Raw genomic sequence first — 19,829 nt, 5'->3', positions numbered from 1 at the left:
AGAGTCGATTAAAAACATAAAAATGGACACCATTCTTTAAAAATAGCCTTTTCATAAAAAAAAAATAAAAAGAGTGAAAGAGCCGCTTATTTCAGTGAGCGAGCGAAAAAGAGCGGCTCCAAAAAAGTGGTTTTGCCCACCTCTAATTACTAATTTGCCTGCATTTGCTTGCAGAAACGTCAACCTGCTTACATTTAGTTTGTTTTCGAAACTGTCAACCAAGAAAAAGTGGAAATTTGTTTGTTTGCTTGCCATAGTCTAATACCTTCTCAATACCTCCTTAACTGGGCTCAACAAAACATGCCGAGGGGACCACCAACGCATTATATTTTCTTAATAAAAAATAATAATAAAAGTTATTTAAATTCGTGCCCATAGCTAATTTTTCAAGTTTCTTTTAATTTTTACTTGAAAATTTACAAAAACATTAAAAAATAATTATTTATTACAATTGATTTTTTTTGCATCTATTGTCCCCTCGGTAATTTTTGTTTGTTTTGTTTTTTTGACGTTTGACAGCTTTTTAAGTGGGCTACAGCCAAGTTACTGAGCGTCTAATTGAAAAGCCGTTCCTTTATTGGCAACTGCCAGTTTCAGCATTTTTTCTTTCTATTTTAGCAACACATTTTTAACGGTGTTGTCAAAATAGGAAAAAGTGGCTGAAAAAACGGAACCTTTTAAAATCTGATCATTCGAAAAATGAAATCGCACTGTATTTTGCATTATTTCGACAAAACCATTCAATTTAGGATTGTTAAGACAATTTTGGTCATAATAATGAATTTCTCAAGAAAACATCTCAAAAATAGTTAAAATTAAAAAAAAATCAATATTAGCCAAATCTTTCTAAAATCAGGTACTTGTTAAGCTTAGTTGCGTGCTACATAAAATGATACGTTTCATGGTAAAAATGCAGATGATGATTTTTTAAAATTGATTTCGATATTTTAACCAATGGAATGAGTCATTTGGATGGATTTAGGGATTATTTACAAACTGTACATTCAGTCGGAATGTTTGACATGGAAGCAACACGTGGAATAATCACAGAGTGGAACGTGTGTGTGTATAACATAAAATGTGTACGTTTCTCGGTGTGGGTGTACTTTGTGCAAGTATTTTGAGTGTGTGCGAGTCAGCGTGTTTGTTTTTTTTTTCTGTGAAAGTGTGATATTAATCCAAGTAAGACAATCTTTTGAAGATTTTTTTAAAGGAAATAAAAAAAATCATAAATAAAGAAAAGCCAGCCAATCGAAAACGTCAATCCAATCTCAATAAAAAAAAAATGAAAGAAATAAAATAAACGGGAACTAAAAAAAAGGGTAACAAAACAAAAGCAAATTTGAACAATTTCAAAAAACTATAAAAAAAGCGCAGAAAATAACATGTTATGTTCAGGACAAAGACAATATTTCTCACGCGTACAAAATCCACCAAGAGAAAGAAAAGAAGATTCCGTTAGGAGCAGATATTAAAAGAAAGTAGTTTTGGTGGTGGTGGTGTTGGTAATGAACTTCCAAAAAAGAAGGAAACAGCGAAAGTAAACTCTCTAAAACTAGTTATTAATTTGTTGTTTGTTGGGGGGTTTGGTTTTTGTTTTATACATAAGAATAAAGGTAACAGAACGCGCGCCGACTGCCGGCCATGAACCGGCCGCCGGCCACGAAACAAACTATATCGATTTGTAAACGACGAACACCCCCCGGAAGAGGGTGTGTGCCGTTTTCTCACCTAAGTGGTCTCGACGAGATCTTCACTTTGCGTGTAACGTCGGTTGGCGCATTGAAGGATCCCTGGGGTATATTGAATCCTTGGGACGTTTTCTGCTGCACAAGCTTGTCTTGCACACTGTCAATACGTTTATCAACATGATTATGGTGAGTATTATTACTTGCGATAACGGTTTGGTTGTTGTTGGTGGTGGTGGTGTTGTTAGACAAAGTGTTTTTGGATGAGTCGGAGGAGGAGCAGGAGGAGGAGGAGGGTTTAGTAGTGGTGGTTGAGGTTGAGGTGGTGGATGCAGGGGAAGCAGCAGTTTCCTTCTTCTGGCCAAAGCCAAAGAGACGGGCCAGCCAGGAGGAGGAGGAACCACTAGTAGAAGAAGAACTAGAAGAAGAGGGCGACGATGATGACTCTGGTGGTGTCGTTGTTGTTCTAGTTGTGGTTGCAGTCTTGGCTGGCGCAGCTGACGTTGCCGTCGATCGAGAGGCGGTGGAGTAGTCATCATCGCTGCAAAATAAGGAAGGGGGGTTCCTGCGTTTGTCCTCGATTAATGTTTCTAACTTTTGAAGACTTGACAGAGAAAAAAAAAGCTAGCAAGGGAACGGTGGTGGTTTCGGGCATATCTGGGCGGGTTGATCAACAAAGGGAGGGAAATGGTTCTTGTGAACTGTAACTGTTCTGAGGGGCGGCGCAACGATTCCTTAAAACTATTCCCCAGAATATGTGTAGATTTTTGATTTTACTGGAACGACGGAACCGGAAGCATGGTGCTAGATGGACCAAAAAATCTTAACAAAAGGAGCACTAGGGTGACATTAAAAAACTACCTCAGGGATATCCCCTGATTCGATTCTTTAGGCAAAAATAAGTAACTGTGAAAATTTTGAGCGAAATCAGTTAAGGTTTAAGGGTCGCATAGATCGTCAAAGTTGGAGAAAAAATCGCTAATAACTCGTCAGAGTTAACTCGGATCGTTTTGCAATATTCGACAAAGTATCATACAATTTTACTCAGGAATCTTACACTTGACAATTTCGACACATTCAACGCCACCTTTTAGTGGAATTGGAAAGTGGAAATGAATTTTTTGCTCTTCCCCATACAAACGAAAAAATGCGACTCTTATACCTCAACCGATTTGGCTTAAAATTTGCACAGTTTCTTATTTTTACCTAAAGAATCAAACCAGGGGGTATCTCTTAAGATTTTCCAACATTTTATTTTTTTTCTTGTCATTCTAAGGAGCACTCACATCTTAAGAAATTGGACCTACAATGCTAGCTTAATTAACGATGACAAGTGTTTTTGTATAACCAAAAAAGCAATTTTTAAGCATTGGTCAGTCGAAACCCTGTCTTTTGAGAAGGAATTTTATGATCGATTTAATGTCTTCGGAAAAGTTGAAGGTTAAAAGACTTTGAATCTTAACGACATCCTGAAAGGACATTTTGAAAGAATTTGTAACAAATAAACTTTAGAAGATTCGTCTTAAACGGGTTTTTTGTAATTTTTTATTCAGCAATGATCTTTGTCATACTGGTCATGTATGTTACATAAACACCAGCACCTTTTCATCCATATTTTGTTGTGATTACTTTTACAAATTGTACATGATTTCTCTCACAGACGTTTCTGCTCACTGCTACCATGTTTAAATAATTTAGTGATAATGTCACAAGCATAACCAAAATGACGAAAAACGAACGAGGAAGTCAAATTGGATTTCCCCAAGAATGTTTAAATTAAAAAATGCCTTTTTTTGAAATATTCAAAGCGAAGAGTCAGCTTCTGCAATTTTATGAGCTTGATTAGACTTTACAGAAGCTAGGATTTTGGCACAGTACACCAACCGGAACAAGCCCCAATAATAATTTTAATGTATATATCTTCGTTTGAAATATGATTCACAAGATTAAAAAGATGCAGTGAGTGCATCCTGTATAAAATGAACAATAAATAAGGTTAAAAAAACATTAATCAAAAGAAATTCAATATTCACAGCCGGCAAGCAGATGATAAAAAAATAAGTTGAGTATGGTAATAAATTTATTTAAGAAGTCCTCAACAATACATTTAACAAAAATCTTCTTGCACATTATTTCGACTTTTCTTATGAAGACAAGATACACAAACTTTTTCGGAAGAAAATTCAATTTTGTTTCAGTAATCTAATAACTTCTGAGAATGAGAAGATTCAACGAAAAAAATCAAATTATCCTAATTCTTGATTATATTTCTCTTTTTAACTTGAAAGTAGTTATTCTCTCTAAATAATTTTATTTATAAAAAAATGCCATTCGCGCGAAATCCGCGCCTGAGCAAAATTAGTTAGCTAATCCGCGCTATCCGCGCCGTACGTAACAACCCTGAAATTGGCGAGGATCAGAGAATTCATTTAATGACGCTCGAGGAAAGTTCATATGTAAAAAACAGCATGGCAAATTTTACCCTTTTTTTAAGCCAGGTGGATGAGGTTACACACTTTCTTGGTCCCCTGTAGTTTGAGAACTGTTGCAGAACATTCCAGCTCGAGCTCAATCCATTTCAACGAATCATCTTTGCGGTAAATTTTGCACAGTAGGCCTGGCCAGTGCGAAGAAGAATTGTGATTGTTGATCAAGGTTGCTATAAAGGGTAGGTGCGAAAAGGTAATTATATCTGGTTACACTTTTAATGTAAGTGCTTCAAGAAATCTTCAGAAATCAGGTATTCCTTATCTAGAAAAAATCGACAAAGTGTCATACGAGTTGCAATGCTATTGAGTGGGCTTTTACTGTTCACCAATTTTCTTCAAGTTTTCTAACAAATTGTGGGAAATAATTATGGGATATCGTCGGCACAATTTCGGTTCTGAAGTGTGTAGATGTAGATTGATACTCGTTTGTTGTGGTTGTTGGTATTCGTTAGAACAACAACAAAATGATAACAAAACACGTTAAACAACGCGATGGGCTTTGGAAACACAAAATTGTACAAATTACCACAAGAAAACAAATGTCAAACAAAACGTAACCGCGTTAAACAAAAATGGCTCAGGGAAAGGGAAATTTTGCATTCGGTTACTTAAAAATGTTCATCACATGAATGATAACTTTTTTTCGGAAAACTTTCCCTTTGCAAAATTTGATTTGATTTTACAATTTAACAAAATTCGATCGTGTCAAACGAAAAGTATAGGTTTGTTTGTTGTTCTGTACAGTGTTGTGTGCTGCTGGGGGACTCTGTGTTGCGTGTAAAAACACACCTTCCAAAACCATCCAAAAGGTCGCAACTTCGCATGAGAGAGGGGGGGAAAACACGAACATAATAATATTTAAAATAAAAACAACGCGCGCACCACAGGCAAATTAAGAATAAGCCGACTACTGGAAACCAGAAAAAAAAGAAAGAAACGTAACTCAAATACAACAACGATCACCAAAAAAAAAAGAAGTAACAAAACGAAGTAAATTAACCCAAAAGTAAGCGGTTTTGTATGAGAAAGGAATCTTTTATAAAAGATAGATTGGAATAAATTGAGTAAAAAGGGGGGGTGCGTGGAAAAGGTTGAAAAGTGCATAATTTTAAGATGTTTTTAAAATAGTAAAAAATTGTTTGAAAGAAGGAATTAAAGTGTGAAATAGCCGGAACCAATAATATATTGAAAAAGGGTGCCAGAGAGATTAAATAAAGAGTACGAAGGAGGTGAAGAGGTTCTCTACAAGTGTGCCAATCAACGACAAACTGAAGAAGGTGACAAATTTCTATGACGTAAAAAAAGGTTCTAATTTGGGAGGAACATTGAAACATCCCACAGTGTCACACTTCCCAGATCGAGTCGATCTACTACCGTGGGTGGGTGGGGTGGTGGAGATAGGAGGTCGTAGTGGTGAAGGAAACTTTTGGTGTGGTGAATGTGTGGTTGGTTGGTGGGATTTGGGGGGACGGAGGTTGATGGTGCGGGCGGCGGTGGTGAGTAAAGTGTGAGAGACCAACAACAGGAAAAGTGAGGGGACACTTACCCGAGGTCGCGCGTCGAGTTGATCGCGGTGTCGAAGCGGGGCTCGATGTACGTCCAGTAGCCCTGGTTCTTGTGCTCCTCCTGGGACCACACTAGCTCGGCGTTCGGGTATTTGGCGCACTCGGCCTTGATCAGATCGTACGGGAAGGGCGAGATCTGTGCGGAGGGGAGGAAAAAGAGCGTTTAGTTGAAGGTTGTCTGCTGCGGGTCAAGTCAAGTGATTTCGCAGACCTGTTCCAACCGGCTGATGGCGATCTCCGACTCGAGCTGGCGCTCCTTGCGAGCCTTCGTGAGATCGTAGTACACGCGACCGGTGCAGAAGATCAGCTTCTTAACCTTGGCGGGGTTCTGCGAGGCGGGCGACGCGTCCGGGATGATCCTGCGAGAAGACAATTCATTGTTAAGTGATAATCAAAAATGCACAAATGTGTCCTACCTCTGGAACTCGGTACCGTCGACCATCTCGTCGAAGCTGCTTCGCGCCTCCGGGTGACGCAGCAGCGACTTGGGCGTCATGATGATCAGCGGCTTGCGGAACGGCAGCGCGATCTGTCGGCGCAGGATGTGGAAGTAGTTGGCCGGGGTCGAGCAGTTGGCCACGATCCAGTTGATGTCGTGCAGCTGGCGGATGGCAAACTCGTCCGACTCGGGCGGGAAGTAGTCCGGATCGTCGGAGCTCATCTGCAGGAATCGCTCGGCGCGGGCGGACGAGTGTTCGGGGCCCATGCCCTCCATACCGTGCGGGAGCAGCATAACGAGCGCGCTCTGGCGCACCCACTTGGCCTGACCGGACGACACAAACTGGTCGATGATGCACTGGGCGGTGTTGTTGAAGTCACCAAACTGGGCCTCCCACAGGACGAGCGCGTTCGGGTTGGTCATCGAGTAGCCGAGCTCAAAGCCAAGCACACCAAACTCGGACAGCGAGCTGTTGCACACGGTGTACGGGGCCTGGTCCGGGTACAGATGGCACAGAGGCCTGTAGGTAGCCTTGTCGACGGTCTGGTGGTGCAGCACATGGTGCCGATGGGAGAAGGTGCCACGCTCGACGTCCTGTCCCGACAGGCGCACGTGGATACCTTCCTTCAGCAGCGATCCGAAAGCCATGGCCTCGGCCAGAGCCCAATCGACGGTTCGCTTGTCGACCATTTCCTTGCGCGCGGCCAGCACACGCATCAGACCCTTGTGGATGGCGAATTCGGCGGCGTTCGGCGGAGGCAACGAAAAACGGTTGCCAATGTGAACCAGCGTCTCTTCGATAACTCCCGTCGGGGCGGCCTTCAGCGGGTCCTTACCCTCGAAGAAGCCAGACCACGGCGAATCCAGCCAGTCCTTGTACTTGATGTGGGTTTCGCTCTTGGCCTGCTCCATCGCCTCCTCGCAAATCTTCTCGTACTTGTCCTTGACGGACTTGACCTCTTCGGCCGTGACGACGCCCTCGGAAATCAGCTGGTTGGCGTAGATATCCAGCACCGGCTTGATGCTGCGCACCTTCTTGTACATCAACGGCTGCGTGAACATCGGCTCGTCAATTTCGTTGTGACCGTTACGACGGTAGCTGACCAGATCGATGACGACGTCCTTGTGGAACGTCGAGCGCCACTCGGCGGCGACCTTGCACACGTGCATAACCGCTTCCGGATCGTCCGAGTTGACGTGGAAGATGGGCGCGTTCACGACACGAGCCACATCGGTACAGTACGGCGAAGAACGCGAATGACGCGGATCGGTGGTGAAACCAATCTGGTTGTTCACCACAATGTGCACCGTTCCGTGGCACGTGTAGTCGGGCAGATCCGACAAGTGCATGGTCTCGTACACCACTCCCTGACCGCAGAAGGCAGCATCACCGTGCAGCAGGATGGACATGACCTTCTTACCCTCGCCATCACCACGGTAGAACTGCTCGGCACGGGTCTTGCCCTGCACGATCGGATCCACGGCCTCCAGATGGGACGGGTTGGCCACCACAGCCAGTCGGATGTTCTTGTTCGTGACGCGGTTCAACCGCTCAATGTACGTACCCAAATGGTACTTGACGTCACCGGAGCCCTAAAACCCAAAAAAAAAGCCAATTATGTTACACATGACCAATATGACAAAGAACACCGCAGATGGACTTACATCATCCGCCGCCTCCAACCCGGCAAACTGCGTAAAGATCTGGTTCAGCGGCTTGCGGCACACGTTCGCGAGCACGTTCAACCGACCCCGATGTGGCATTCCCATGATGATCGACTCGACGCCGAGCCTGGTCGACACGTCGATGACCTCCTTCATCGCGGGGATCATGATCTCGCAACCCTCCAGCCCGAACCGCTTCTCCGAGGAGAACTTCTTCGCCAGGAACGCCTCGAAGCCGGTGGCACGCGTCAACCGGGCCAGAATCAGCCGCTTCTCCTCGTTCGAGTAGTTCATGATGTTGGGCGTCTCGAACCGCTCGCGGATCCAGTTGCACTGCTCGAGCGAGTTGATGAACATGAACTCGACGCCGATCTTGTTGCAGTACGCCTTCTCCAGCCGGCTCAGGATCTCGCGCAGGGGCAGAAACTTTTCCTTGCCACCGATGAAGGTCGTGCTGGGCAGCTTGAAGGTGCGGTCCATGTCGGCCTCCTCTGTGGGCACCCCGCAAAAAGATATGTTAGAACTGATCACCCCAGAAAACGTCATTTTTTTTTCGAAAAGCGAAACGACAACAGTGTTTGTTGATAAATTGAAATTCGGAGTTCAAAAATGCGAGCGAATGCAACGGGGATCGAACGAATCTTTCGAGGACTTTCTTCGGGCTCGTTTGAGGGGGTGTTTTGTGTGGTAGATATGTACAAAACGGAGAGACGGAGAGGAGGGTAAGTACTGTACAAGCGTTATTTTGAGAAGCGGCAAGACGAACTCTTAGTGCGTGGGAGCGCGGATTGGCGGGCAGGCGGAACACGCTGCATGTGTCCGTTGTGTTGTAGGGCAGTTAAATTGTCAATAGACGCGAAATTAGTATAATTTTAAAAAGAAAGATGATTAGAGAGAAGGTATTCATTGGAGTGCAGAAAATTTTGCTTCAATCAATAGATTTTTAAAACCAATCATACTAAAGCATTTAACTTAGAATAATATATACATACGAAAATGAAAGTAGAAGCAATCATATAACAGCCAAATGCTTAAAACTAATAGAAACCATATAAGAAATATACAAAGTAAATGACCAGAATATAAATAAAGTAAGATACTAAAGGTAAACACAGTAAACAAACAAAGTAAAACCAAATAAAAGCATTCTTACTTTGAATCAGCGTCAACATTGTACGATAATGGTCTGCATCTATGCTCTTGAGAATCCGCTTGTCTCAAAAGGATAAACAGACAATATAGAACAACCAACCAAGGAGAGTTTGTTTTGTTTGTCGAGAGCGTAAAGAGAGTAGTACGTTGTGGGTCACTTGCGTGACCGGAGAAGATGGCTCAATGAGAAACGATTTCCGATACGATGGCGAAGTTGTGTGCGAGGAAGAATTGTGTGCAAAAGAAAGGGATCCAAGGGATTGGGGGTTTATAGTCCATGTAAATTGCTTTTATAATAAAATCCAATTAGTTCTAATTTAAATTCTCAGCACTTGGTGATTCGATCTGATTAAAACCATAAAGTTATCTAAACCATGTGTTGTGTTTTAACCAAAGGTGAGCTCGAGAGTCAGCTATTATCAAGATCATTGAATTTCACCGGTGCGGTGGCTTGGATGCAACCGTCCGTTGATACACACACGAAGTTAACACGAGGGAATGCCGAGCTCAACACTCAAACAGCCGGGCAACACGACGACTCTTCCTCTCTTTTTCTATTTCTCTCTTCTCTTGCTACTAAGTGTAGGTAAGTGATTTGGTAAGATTTGAATGCAGTCACGGGTCAAAGGTTTGGAATTTCGGTGGAAGAGGGGAGAGCAGGGGTGCCAGGTTGCCAGATAAATCTGGCATTGCCAGATTTTTTGAGCGCCAATTAGAAAAAAATAGTTTTCTATTTCTTCCTCACATTGTTTTAATGACGTATTTTGTTTATTTTGTGAAGCTATAATGTATAAAAAGTGAAAATACACCAGTTTTTGAACAAAAAATTACTTATTACTATGAGAAAAGTGGCTTGCCAGATTTTGCCCAGATTTTTTGCCAGATTTTTTACTCTTCAGACCTGGTAACCCTGGGGGAGAGTCAAGTGGCTTTGTGAGTTTGCGTTGCGCTCATTAGGTTCGGATGTGAGCGAGAGCTGGGTATCAAGGTCAGATTCTACTCTCCTCTTTCCAGCACATCTTGCAGTGCTACAACATTGAAGTTGTGTTTTCTAGTCTGCTTCAAGGTTGTTAACAATAACAAAATTCATAAAAAAATAAAATACTAAAACTTTCACAAAATATCGTTTTTTTTTCGAACATAGTCAAATTTTCAAAATTTACAATATGGGTATCATACGAAGCGAAATTTTGTATGCGTTTTCACAAAAATTTTCACAAAATACCGTATATTTTCGAAAATACTCAAATCTTCAAAATTAGCTAAATGGGTATTAAACGAAGCTATGCATTTTGAAATTAATAAAGTCTTTTAAGGTAAATACTGAAATTTTCACCAAATACCATATTTTTCGAAATTATACTATCGAAATTTAAGTATACTCAGATTTTCATTATTTGAATTATGGGTATTATTTTTTTTTATTTTCGCTTTTTTATAGATTTTTTTTAAATACAAAAATTTTCACAAAATACCGTATTTTTCGAAATAACTCAAATTTAGAAAAAAAAAATTAATAAAAGTGAAGAAGCATGCAAAGTTTTGCTTCGTTTAATACGCATATTGCAAATTATAAAAATTTGATCAAATTCGAAAAATACGATATTTTGTGAACAATATAGGTATTTATCAGGGTGACCACTCAAATCCCATATTCAAATTCCCGACTTTTTCCAGAAACTAAAATAATAGGTATTTCTTAAAAAGTTAAAGATAACTGAATTAACACTGGAACGCCCAACGCATGTCCAACTTACACGGACGCCCAAGCCCCCCAAAAAAGTTGGAACGGTAACTTCAACTCGCTGGTTCTCGGGCATAACTCAATCAATCGGGACGATTCTTGTTTCCAAGGATTTGTAAGAATGTCTAGATGATCCTAAAATTTTGCAGAACTTGATTTGAACAAATCTGTAATTTCTGCGACCGAAAACATCGTTCCAACTTTTTTTAAAACGACAGCCTCCGCGGAATTTTTGGCGAATTTTTTTTTACACGCGAAAAAAAAAGTTGGAACGATGTTTTTGATCGCAAAAATTACAGATTTGATCAAATTGAGTTCTGCAAAGTTCTAGGATCATCTAGACATCCTAACAAATCACTGGAAAAAAGAATTGTTTTGATTGGGTGAGTTATGCCCGAGAACCAGCGAGTTGAAGTTACCGTTCCAACTTTTTTGGAGCCTTGGGCGTTGGAATGTTAAAAAATATCTTCATTTCATTTCATTTGCAAAAATAAAACGCTTAAAACATGATTATCTTGATGATTATTGTTATTATTCTTTCAAAGAATTTAGAAAAATAGCAAGGAACTCGTAAAAAAGAAAGTATTTTCCAGTTCCTTTATCAATTTTGTAAATTTTGATATTGAATTTTTTTGAATTACTGTTAATTTATCTACAGAGTGGATTCGCTAATTCGAATGGAACTGCTTTTTTGCTTTCGAATGAGCGAATCCGAATCCGCTAATTGGAACGACTGACAGCTGTCAAAAGCTTGAAACCACGTATTTGGAAATTGACGAACAATGGGGTTGAGAATTCAACTTCAGTTTGACAACTGGTTTTGAAGTTTGAGTGCTTTTTAATTCGAATACGTTCGAATTAGCGAGCATTCGAATTAGCGGACATTAGAAGTAGCGAAATTCGAATTAACGAATCCGCTTTGTAGTTGTCAGTATTTTACTGTCTTATTTTTTTTTTTCAATGAAAAATAAATTTTGATATGGTTCTTTTTTTATTATTAGTTTTATTAAAGACACTTCACCATATGGTTCCATGTTTTACCACTTATTTTAAGTGAAATGTTTGAAGAGGCATATTCTTTAAACATATTTGCAATCACTGAAATCAAAATTTCTTGGATTTATTTTTAAGCAATCTCAGAACTTTTTCATGTTTTCAAAACGTAAAAAAGTTTTTCTGTTTTTTCATTCAGAACAAACAACGATTGGATTTTATTCGATATTTAAGTTTTTCGACAACTGAAAATCATGCTTTATCTATGGTTATTTACCCATACTCACAAAAAATTCAAGGGTAACATTTGGAAAAAAATATTTGAAATGACGTAATAAATTTAGACAGTAATAAAATATTATGAAAATTTGTGTCAAATGCATCCTATATTTATTTGGATTTTAAATGCCTTAAAAGCCTTTTCATTTTCAAATAGATTGAAAATGTTAAAGAACCTTAAATTAAAAACAAAAAAGTTATTGAAGAAGATTTAAGTGAATTTAATTTGAAAATTGTAATACAATTTATTCAAAGAGTTGAAACATAATTTTCAAACAAGTATGCTTAGAATTTTCGACTTTTCCCGACTTTTTAATAAAAAAAACAAAATTTTCCGGCCTTTTCCCGATTTTTTGCTGATTTTGGCTAATTTCCGACTTTTCGAAACTTCGAAACATACTACACTTTCAAAAAATATATTCTTGGTGAAAGCATTGAAAATATAACATGGTAAGGTTGAATTAAGTCGATTTTTAGAAAGATTTAAAAAAAATGAGTTATTGTGCATTACCGGCGATAAGATTATCGTTATTATTAGACGATGATATTATCGGTGATATTATCTGCTTGTATGTTTGGTAGTTGAGTAATTTAATCGCTGGTTATCTGACCGAATCTCCAAGTGCTTACCAGAGATGTCAAAAGTGAGAGGATTCACGTGTTGTTTGAATAGTGATTTAATAGAACTTTTAAACTTTTTAAAGGATTAGTTGAGATATGGCTGCTTGAAAGTCGTTTGATGTATAACAATTTGAAGGGTGGAAATAAAATAATAATTCTGAGACTGACTTGAACGATGCAACAAGTTTGCAAGAATGCGCAATGCAGGTGACACAACTTCAAGAAATTGCATTCAATGGAGGTGGAAACGGTGACGACCTTTCGGAAACTCTAATTACAACAGAACCCAATATTTGAGAAGGAGGGAGGGCCTTTGAACGACAGTGTGATTTCAGATGATGAGAGAAAGAGAGACGACACTACAGAGCTACTAAATCCAATCTTATCCGTTAGAAATACTCACCAAAGCGGTAGGACGAGTACAGTAATTCGGTCGGAATTTTGTCGTCCAGGTCCACGTTACTAATGCCGAGCGGGTCTAGTTTGGCAATGTTATGACCACGAATCTGTGACGATTATTGGATATGATCGTTTGGTTGTTTTATTTTTTTGAGGGGGAGTTTATTGGAATTGCGATTTGCGATGTTTTATGTAAGGAGGAAAATATTGTATTCAATCCAAAGGGGGGATGCATTCAATCGATTTTTTAAGGGAATAAAAAGTGAAGAAGAAATACAACGTTTTTTAATACCGCTTTGACGCAACTACTTTGCTAGGGAGGAAATACTGGTAGGAAGGAAAGGTGTTTGGAGAGAAACAAAAAAAGGAGTTCTACAATAAAGACGAGTGTACAATAGAGACGCCACACCACACTACACAGTTAGGGACAATCACACACGTACTACACACGCACAAACTGCACACACGTGAATTTACTACAATTAACACACCACACTATTCCCAATACAATGATGCACAACGACGTAACACACTCGACACACACTGGCTACAATTATATTGTATCTTTGTTAACAAATAAGAGAACACCCTCTGCGCGCTCCGTTGGCTCCGATTCTAGTCCAGATTAAGTCCTGTTTCGCAAAAAAAAACCCCAACTCTTTTGTCCGAATCTCAACTGTTGCACTACAAAATTACAAATGATATTGAAAGAAGTGTTGACAATTACCAAAGTTCATGTACGTGCGGGTGACTTTTTCGTTCGCCCGCAGGTTATTGTCCGGATCCCGCTGGATGTCGGCATTGAGGATGCCCAGCGGATCGATGTCTGCTACCAGGTGACCACGTGACTGCGGAAATGAAGGCGTTGAGTTCCGTGTTTGTGTGTGTGCGTTTCTGATAATAGGCTCTTCCTACTTCCAGAAACTTTCTGCGCTGTTAAATCTTAACAAATGCTTGACAAATTTAGCAGGTCGTGCTAATTTTTGCGTTATTTGCGATAATTACTGTGAACTAAGCTGTGCTAATTTAAAAAAAAACTGTGCCCTTGGTTGACAAGTTGCTACGGGATCTGTACGATTGTTTAAAAGTATTCATAAACGGGACAACATTTTTCATGCAATACGTTTGAAACATTTAGGAACGGGAACGGCACAATCAACTAGATTAGTCCTGGTCTATAAATCTCCCAGTGAATACCCTGTTTGTTACAAAAACCCCAACAATTGTTGTGCGATGATCTTTGAACCATCCTACTAAAAAAAAAACTATTTCCATGAAAACATCGGAATGAAGCTTTCAGCTACGAAAAAACAACAAAATAAAAGTGGATTTTTCTCGGGGGGAAGGTGGGTTGAGAGGGTTCTAGAGGGTCAGGAAATCAAACCGGGGAAAGGGGAGCGACGATGACGACGACTCGATACCTGATAGCTGCGGATGATGGCCTGCACTGCGAGATGGTCATCGATCAGTTTGTCGTCGATGCGGCCACCAATGGCGGCGCCAGCGCCAGCCACCGCCGGCAGAGAGCTGCCCAGGTACTGAGATGCGGGAACGTGGTTCTTCGGGGTGGGCGCGAGCGAGGGGGGCGCCGAGTACGAGTTGTTGCGGAAGTACGCATCCCACGACTGGAAAAAAGAAGGGGAAAGGGGTTTGAACTTTTAACATAATCCTGTTTTTTTTTTTTCATAGTAAGATAAAAGCTTAAAACTAAATTAATGTTTGTTGTTCTGCATTGACGTATACAAGTTTCGCTACACAAGGCAGCTTATCCGTTGTAGAATGTAGATGAACTTCATCATCAGATCACTGAAAACTAGAAAACAACTCAGGTGGAGTGAAGTAGTCACGTTGATATCCTACTATCTGAACTACTTTTCAACTCCTCACAACCTCGGAAATTCGCCGTTTGGTTTCCATCGCAGTTTGCGCACTTGACATAGGTCACCTCGTCGCAAAGAAAGTGTGTTCAGCGACCTTAATCTTTCGGGGTTCCTCATCACTCAAAAGATAGTATGATCGAACGTGTGCAATTGTAAGTTAAATTTGTTCAGTGTAATTTTTTGCAAAGATGATTTTTCGATTAGCTGAAGTATTCGAGGCCTTCCACGAATTCTTCAGAAATTCTTCCTTTTCTCCAGTATAGAAATAGGTCAAAGGATACTTACTGAGCTCACTTTGCTCTCCATCCGCATTGACTAATTCTTATTCCTGAATTTCTATTCTTCTTTTGCGCCTCCTACCTTCCGCATTAACATACTGCTGTTGTTTATTTCTAGCAGCATTAACCTTCTTGGCCATTCGCTGCCCTACTGACATACTATCTTTTGTTGTCTTTCTTCATATTTTTCTTTATGTTTATTTTTCACACGGGGTACTGGAGGATACTGAGCTCGATTTGCTCTCCATCCGCATAGACCTTTTCTCATCCATGATTTTTCGTTTTATTAGTAGCTCGAATCAAAGCCGGGGATCGGGGAGCAGGGTTGTTACGGAAAAGCCGAAAAAAAAATCCGCGTCAATTCTGCGCCGTTCCAAAACCCCGAGATCCGCGCAATATTAAGAAAAATAATTTCGGCACAAACAAAAAAGGGAGTTTCATAATAATTTCATGTTTAAGAAAAAAAAAAATAGAACAAAAATTAAACTCGTTTCATTTTAAAGGGCTCCGTCGGACGGAACGTAAAAATCACAAACGTTTACATAATGTTGTATTCAATTTTAAATCCAGAATAGCCTCATGAGGCCGAATCTTAGAACGCTGAATTTTGAAACGTCGAAATTTAGAAGGACAAATTATTTTTTGTCAGGATGAAATGAACCAGACGGAAAAGCCATAACAAAAATTTTGGCAAAGAATAAATCAAAAATAGAAAATAAAACATTTAGAGATTTAGAAATTAAACTAAATTAAATTTAGTTTTTAAAAACAAAAAATAAAAATAAAAATCAAATTTAAGAAATGAAAACTTAAGGGTTTTTTTTAATTAAAATATAGTTCGTATTCGATGCTCCTCGCAAATGTGTCACTCAGAAAAATCGAAACACGATTTTTTTATTATTTTCTTCTCAAAATGTCTCTAACCTAAAATATGACTCCAAAGATATCAGATTTTCTGTAATCAAACATGGTGACAAAAACTACAAGAATTTAACACTTTTGCAGTTTTTTTTTAATAGGTTCAGAATTTAAGAATTATGCAGTTTTTTTTAAAAAGATCCAGAAATAAGGAATTTAGGCATTAAGGAATTAATTTAGGAATTTAAGAAATTGCAGTATTTTAGAATAAAACTTTTGTTCTCGTGATTGTTTAGTTTTTTAAATTTTCGATTTCTTGAATTTTAAATTTTGAACTTTTAAAATTCCTTATTTTTTGGAATTTTGAATTTCAGAGTTTTAAATTAAAAATTTTGAAATTTCGGATTTTTTGAATACTTGAATATTAAAAAATCTGAATTTTAAAATTTTTTGATTAACAAAACCTTAAAAAAAATCCTGAAATTAGGAATTTAGGCAATAAAGTCTTTAGGAGTTAAAGAATTTAAGTTTTCTGTAATTTTTTTTTTAAAAGATCCAGAAATTAGGAATTTAGGCATTAAGGAATTAATTTAGGAATTTAAGAAATTGCAGTATTTTAGAATAAAATTTTTGTTCTCTTGATTGTTTAGTTTTTTAAATTTTCGATTTCTTGAATTTTAAATTTTGAATTTTTAAAATTCCTTATTTTTTGGAATTTTGAATTTCAGAGTTTTAAATTAAAAATTTTGAAATTTCGGATTTTTTGAATACTTGAATATTAAAAAAATCTGAATTTTAACATTTTTTGATTAACAAAACCTTAAAAAAATCCTGAAATTAGGAATTTAGGCAATAAAGTCTTTAGGAGTTAAAGAATTTAAGTTTTTATAATCAAATTTTGTTCTCTTGAATGTATTTTTTTTTAATTTTCAATTTCTAGTTTTTTTTTAATTTTTAAATTTTTAAGATTTAAAATTCCTAAATTTTTGGAATTTAGAATTTCAGAGCTTTTAAATTTACATATTAGAAATTTCGGATTTTTGGAATATTTGAATATCAAAAAATCAGAATTTTAAAATTTGTTGATTAACAAAACTAAAAAAACTATATATTTTTTTGTATTTTAGGATTGTTGAAACTTTGATGTTTGAATGTCAGCATTCAATTTTAAATGTTTTGCCCATTTTATTCTTTTCCCTAAGAATTATAAAAACTGGGAAAAAGTTTACCTTCTAAAATTCAGCCAGCTTTTGTTACGTCCAATCATGCTTATATTTGGGATTTGAGCACAGTACGTGCACCGGAACAAGCCCAAATAATCATTTTTATTACATCCTTATGTCCATATCTTCTAAAGTTTGAAATATGATTCACAAGATTAAAAATTGAATGAACATTACTCAAAACTCAATAGAAATTTAATTAAAAAAATAGTTGAGTGTAGTAATACATTTATTTATGAAATCCTAAATAATACCTACATTTTGAAAAAAATCTCTTTTAGAAATTTTTTCGACGTTTCTTATTAAGAAAATATGTACAAACAAACTTTTTGTTTCACTTACAACTTCTAAGAAATCGAAGTTTTTGCACTCAACTAATTCCTTATAATATTATTGTTTATAACTTGAAATTAATTATATCTCTCTCAATCATTTTATATATCAAGATTGCAACCCGCGCGAAATCCGCGCTTGTGCAAAATTAGCCAGCAAATCTGAAATCAGCATTCACCAGCAATCTCCAGTACACATTTTGTAACAATCGGAGTAATCCAACGAAGGTGGTCTCGGCAAGCTACTAGGTGATTCAAGGGAGACGTCGATCATACTTACTGCGTGCACCGACGCGGGATCCCGCAGCCAGGAGTTGTACATGTCGTCGATGTAGTTGGACGACGAGCCGTTCAGGAAGGGTTCGGCGGCGGCCGAGTTGTACAGTTTGACCGAGGACGCTGCCATCAGTTCGGTGGTCAGCTGGAATTGAACAAGATTTCGGTTAGACGACAAATCGCACTTGAATTGATAGCAGCGACTACCAACCTTCGACGACGGGCTCCGGATCAACCAGGAACCAACGTTCTGCTGACCAACCGGGTGGTTGATCAGCTGGAAGGCCGCCCTTGCGCGATGCATTCTGCCGTGAAACGGTTGCGGTTATATTCGAGAGCGAGCACCCGGGACAAATGCTTTTTTGAACTCGACGACTTTTGTACGCTCTCTCTCTTTTGCGCGGCACTTGGTCTGAAATTAGAAAAAAAGTTACGTTGGTTAGGGGTTATTTACGACTTTCGGGTTGGCTGCAACGTGAAAACGTGCTTCCTTGGGTAGGGGCAGTAATAACGTGTGTCCCACTACAATGTTTTGTATGCAAACTTCGATGCAGTCTGGCCGCGGAGAGGCTCTTTTCCGATGCGGTTCGTTATCAGTTTGTCGTCGTGTTGGCAAATAGCGAAACTAAACTATATGATAAGCCGAAGTACTCGAGCGTAAACGAGTTAATTAGAGGCCTCGAAACGATGCCAATGTCAGAGGTATATCTCGAAGGTACATACACGATTCGCAGTGCCGTGTGAAATGGTCTGACCAAGATCCGAGAGCTGTAAGCTTACCGCGAGTCGCGGTCGGAATTCTAAATGCGCAGTAATTCGCACGATGACCCCGCTGATCCATCTATCTCGTTAAGAGAAGCACTTTCGGCGATGATTTGGCTTTTTCCTCTACACACAACGTACGATCTTCGGCGGAGCCGGCGATCAAACTCACGTTATAGCCCATAAAACGGACACACAATCCGGTTCGAACTGGTTATCCAGCGCTACAAACACATTCCACTGTCGACGAATACCGCAGAAAAAAACCTTGTTTTCACTCACCAGTCACGCCAGTTGCCGAAATGCGCGAGTTATTTTCGCTGCCTGTTGGTTCTACTGACCAACACGACGTTCGCGACAGGAATAACGCAGATAGTCGCGCTTTGTCGTCATTTGCGCAGAACGCGTCCTCTTCGCTTGACGTCAAAGTGCGCGTGGCTAAAAGTAAACCAGTCGGTCCCCCCGAAAGTGACTTGTTGGGAAGGGGTTGTTGCGCCAGATTTGGGAACCCCATGCTTGATGGTCAAGGTGAATCGACTGCTTCTTATCACTTCTATCAGCTAGATTTGATGGGCTTGGTGCAATTTAATCAATCGTGAATTCTCCACAAAGTTGACAGGGCTTGGCACGTGAACGTGATCGTCATCGCGATGTTCTTTGTATTAGCTCATCGTTGAGAAGCGGAATTCCTCTCGCTCGAGACTAGACCTTGACATTGAAATCGTTGTTCATTAGTTGTAGTTCAGCCGTTTAGTTCTCTTCCTAGCACACAACTCCCCCGATTCCTCTGTCACCTTCTAGAAGAGCCGGTCGCGCTCAGTCGACACCCCGAATCAAAACTGTTTACGCAAGCAATTCGCAACGATCCGCTAACTTGACATACAGTTCCAGATCACGTTTCTGCTGACTGAATCTGTCCACATGACCGTCATTACCGCCACCGGCGAGGTTGATGCTTCTGTTATTTTTTTTGACGTGCGCGCTAATCCAATTCACTTGAGTCAACAGTTGTGGTCACCTTCGTACCGGTTGTCGGCAGTTCACGCACCGCACCAGCTGGTGGGCTCGCTCAAGCTGCGCAATAGACCGGCTTGCGTGGGGCGTATCTTAGTCATGTGAGAGCGCGATGACGTCGCCGTCGCTTTCCGGAGAACTTCCACCGTGATGTCATCGGTGGAGGCTCAAT

The 19,829-nt window shown here is 39.6% G+C and overlaps 1 protein-coding gene across 3 annotated transcripts in view; it reads right to left on the bottom strand.

Annotated features, from left to right (window-relative positions):
- LOC6039542 (2-oxoglutarate dehydrogenase, mitochondrial) overlaps positions 1–19,829 on the bottom strand; it is a 40,224-nt gene that overhangs the window by 4,839 nt on the left and 15,556 nt on the right. Inside the window, exons 2-11 of one of the 3 annotated variants that reach the window (XM_038265359.1) lie at positions 18,093–18,293; positions 17,886–18,026; positions 14,456–14,659; positions 13,039–13,141; positions 9,000–9,062; positions 7,847–8,337; positions 6,159–7,774; positions 5,954–6,101; positions 5,724–5,878; positions 1,732–1,848 (exon numbers count right to left, since the gene is read on the bottom strand). In XM_038265359.1, coding sequence (XP_038121287.1) covers positions 1,732–1,848; positions 5,724–5,878; positions 5,954–6,101; positions 6,159–7,774; positions 7,847–8,337; positions 9,000–9,062; positions 13,039–13,141; positions 14,456–14,659; positions 17,886–18,026; positions 18,093–18,185 — 3,131 coding nt within the window. In that variant the 5' untranslated portion in view covers positions 18,186–18,293. The remainder of the gene's footprint in view (positions 1–1,731; positions 1,849–5,723; positions 5,879–5,953; positions 6,102–6,158; positions 7,775–7,846; positions 8,338–8,999; positions 9,063–13,038; positions 13,142–14,455; positions 14,660–17,885; positions 18,027–18,092; positions 18,294–19,829) is intronic. The other 2 variants (XM_038265360.1, XM_038265361.1) reach the window with 2 other exon arrangements.

Source organism: Culex quinquefasciatus, chromosome 3 (assembly GCF_015732765.1).
Source record: "Culex quinquefasciatus strain JHB chromosome 3, VPISU_Cqui_1.0_pri_paternal, whole genome shotgun sequence".
Taxonomy (NCBI): domain Eukaryota; kingdom Metazoa; phylum Arthropoda; class Insecta; order Diptera; family Culicidae; genus Culex; species Culex quinquefasciatus.
This window is presented reverse-complemented; position numbering and strand designations above follow the sequence as displayed.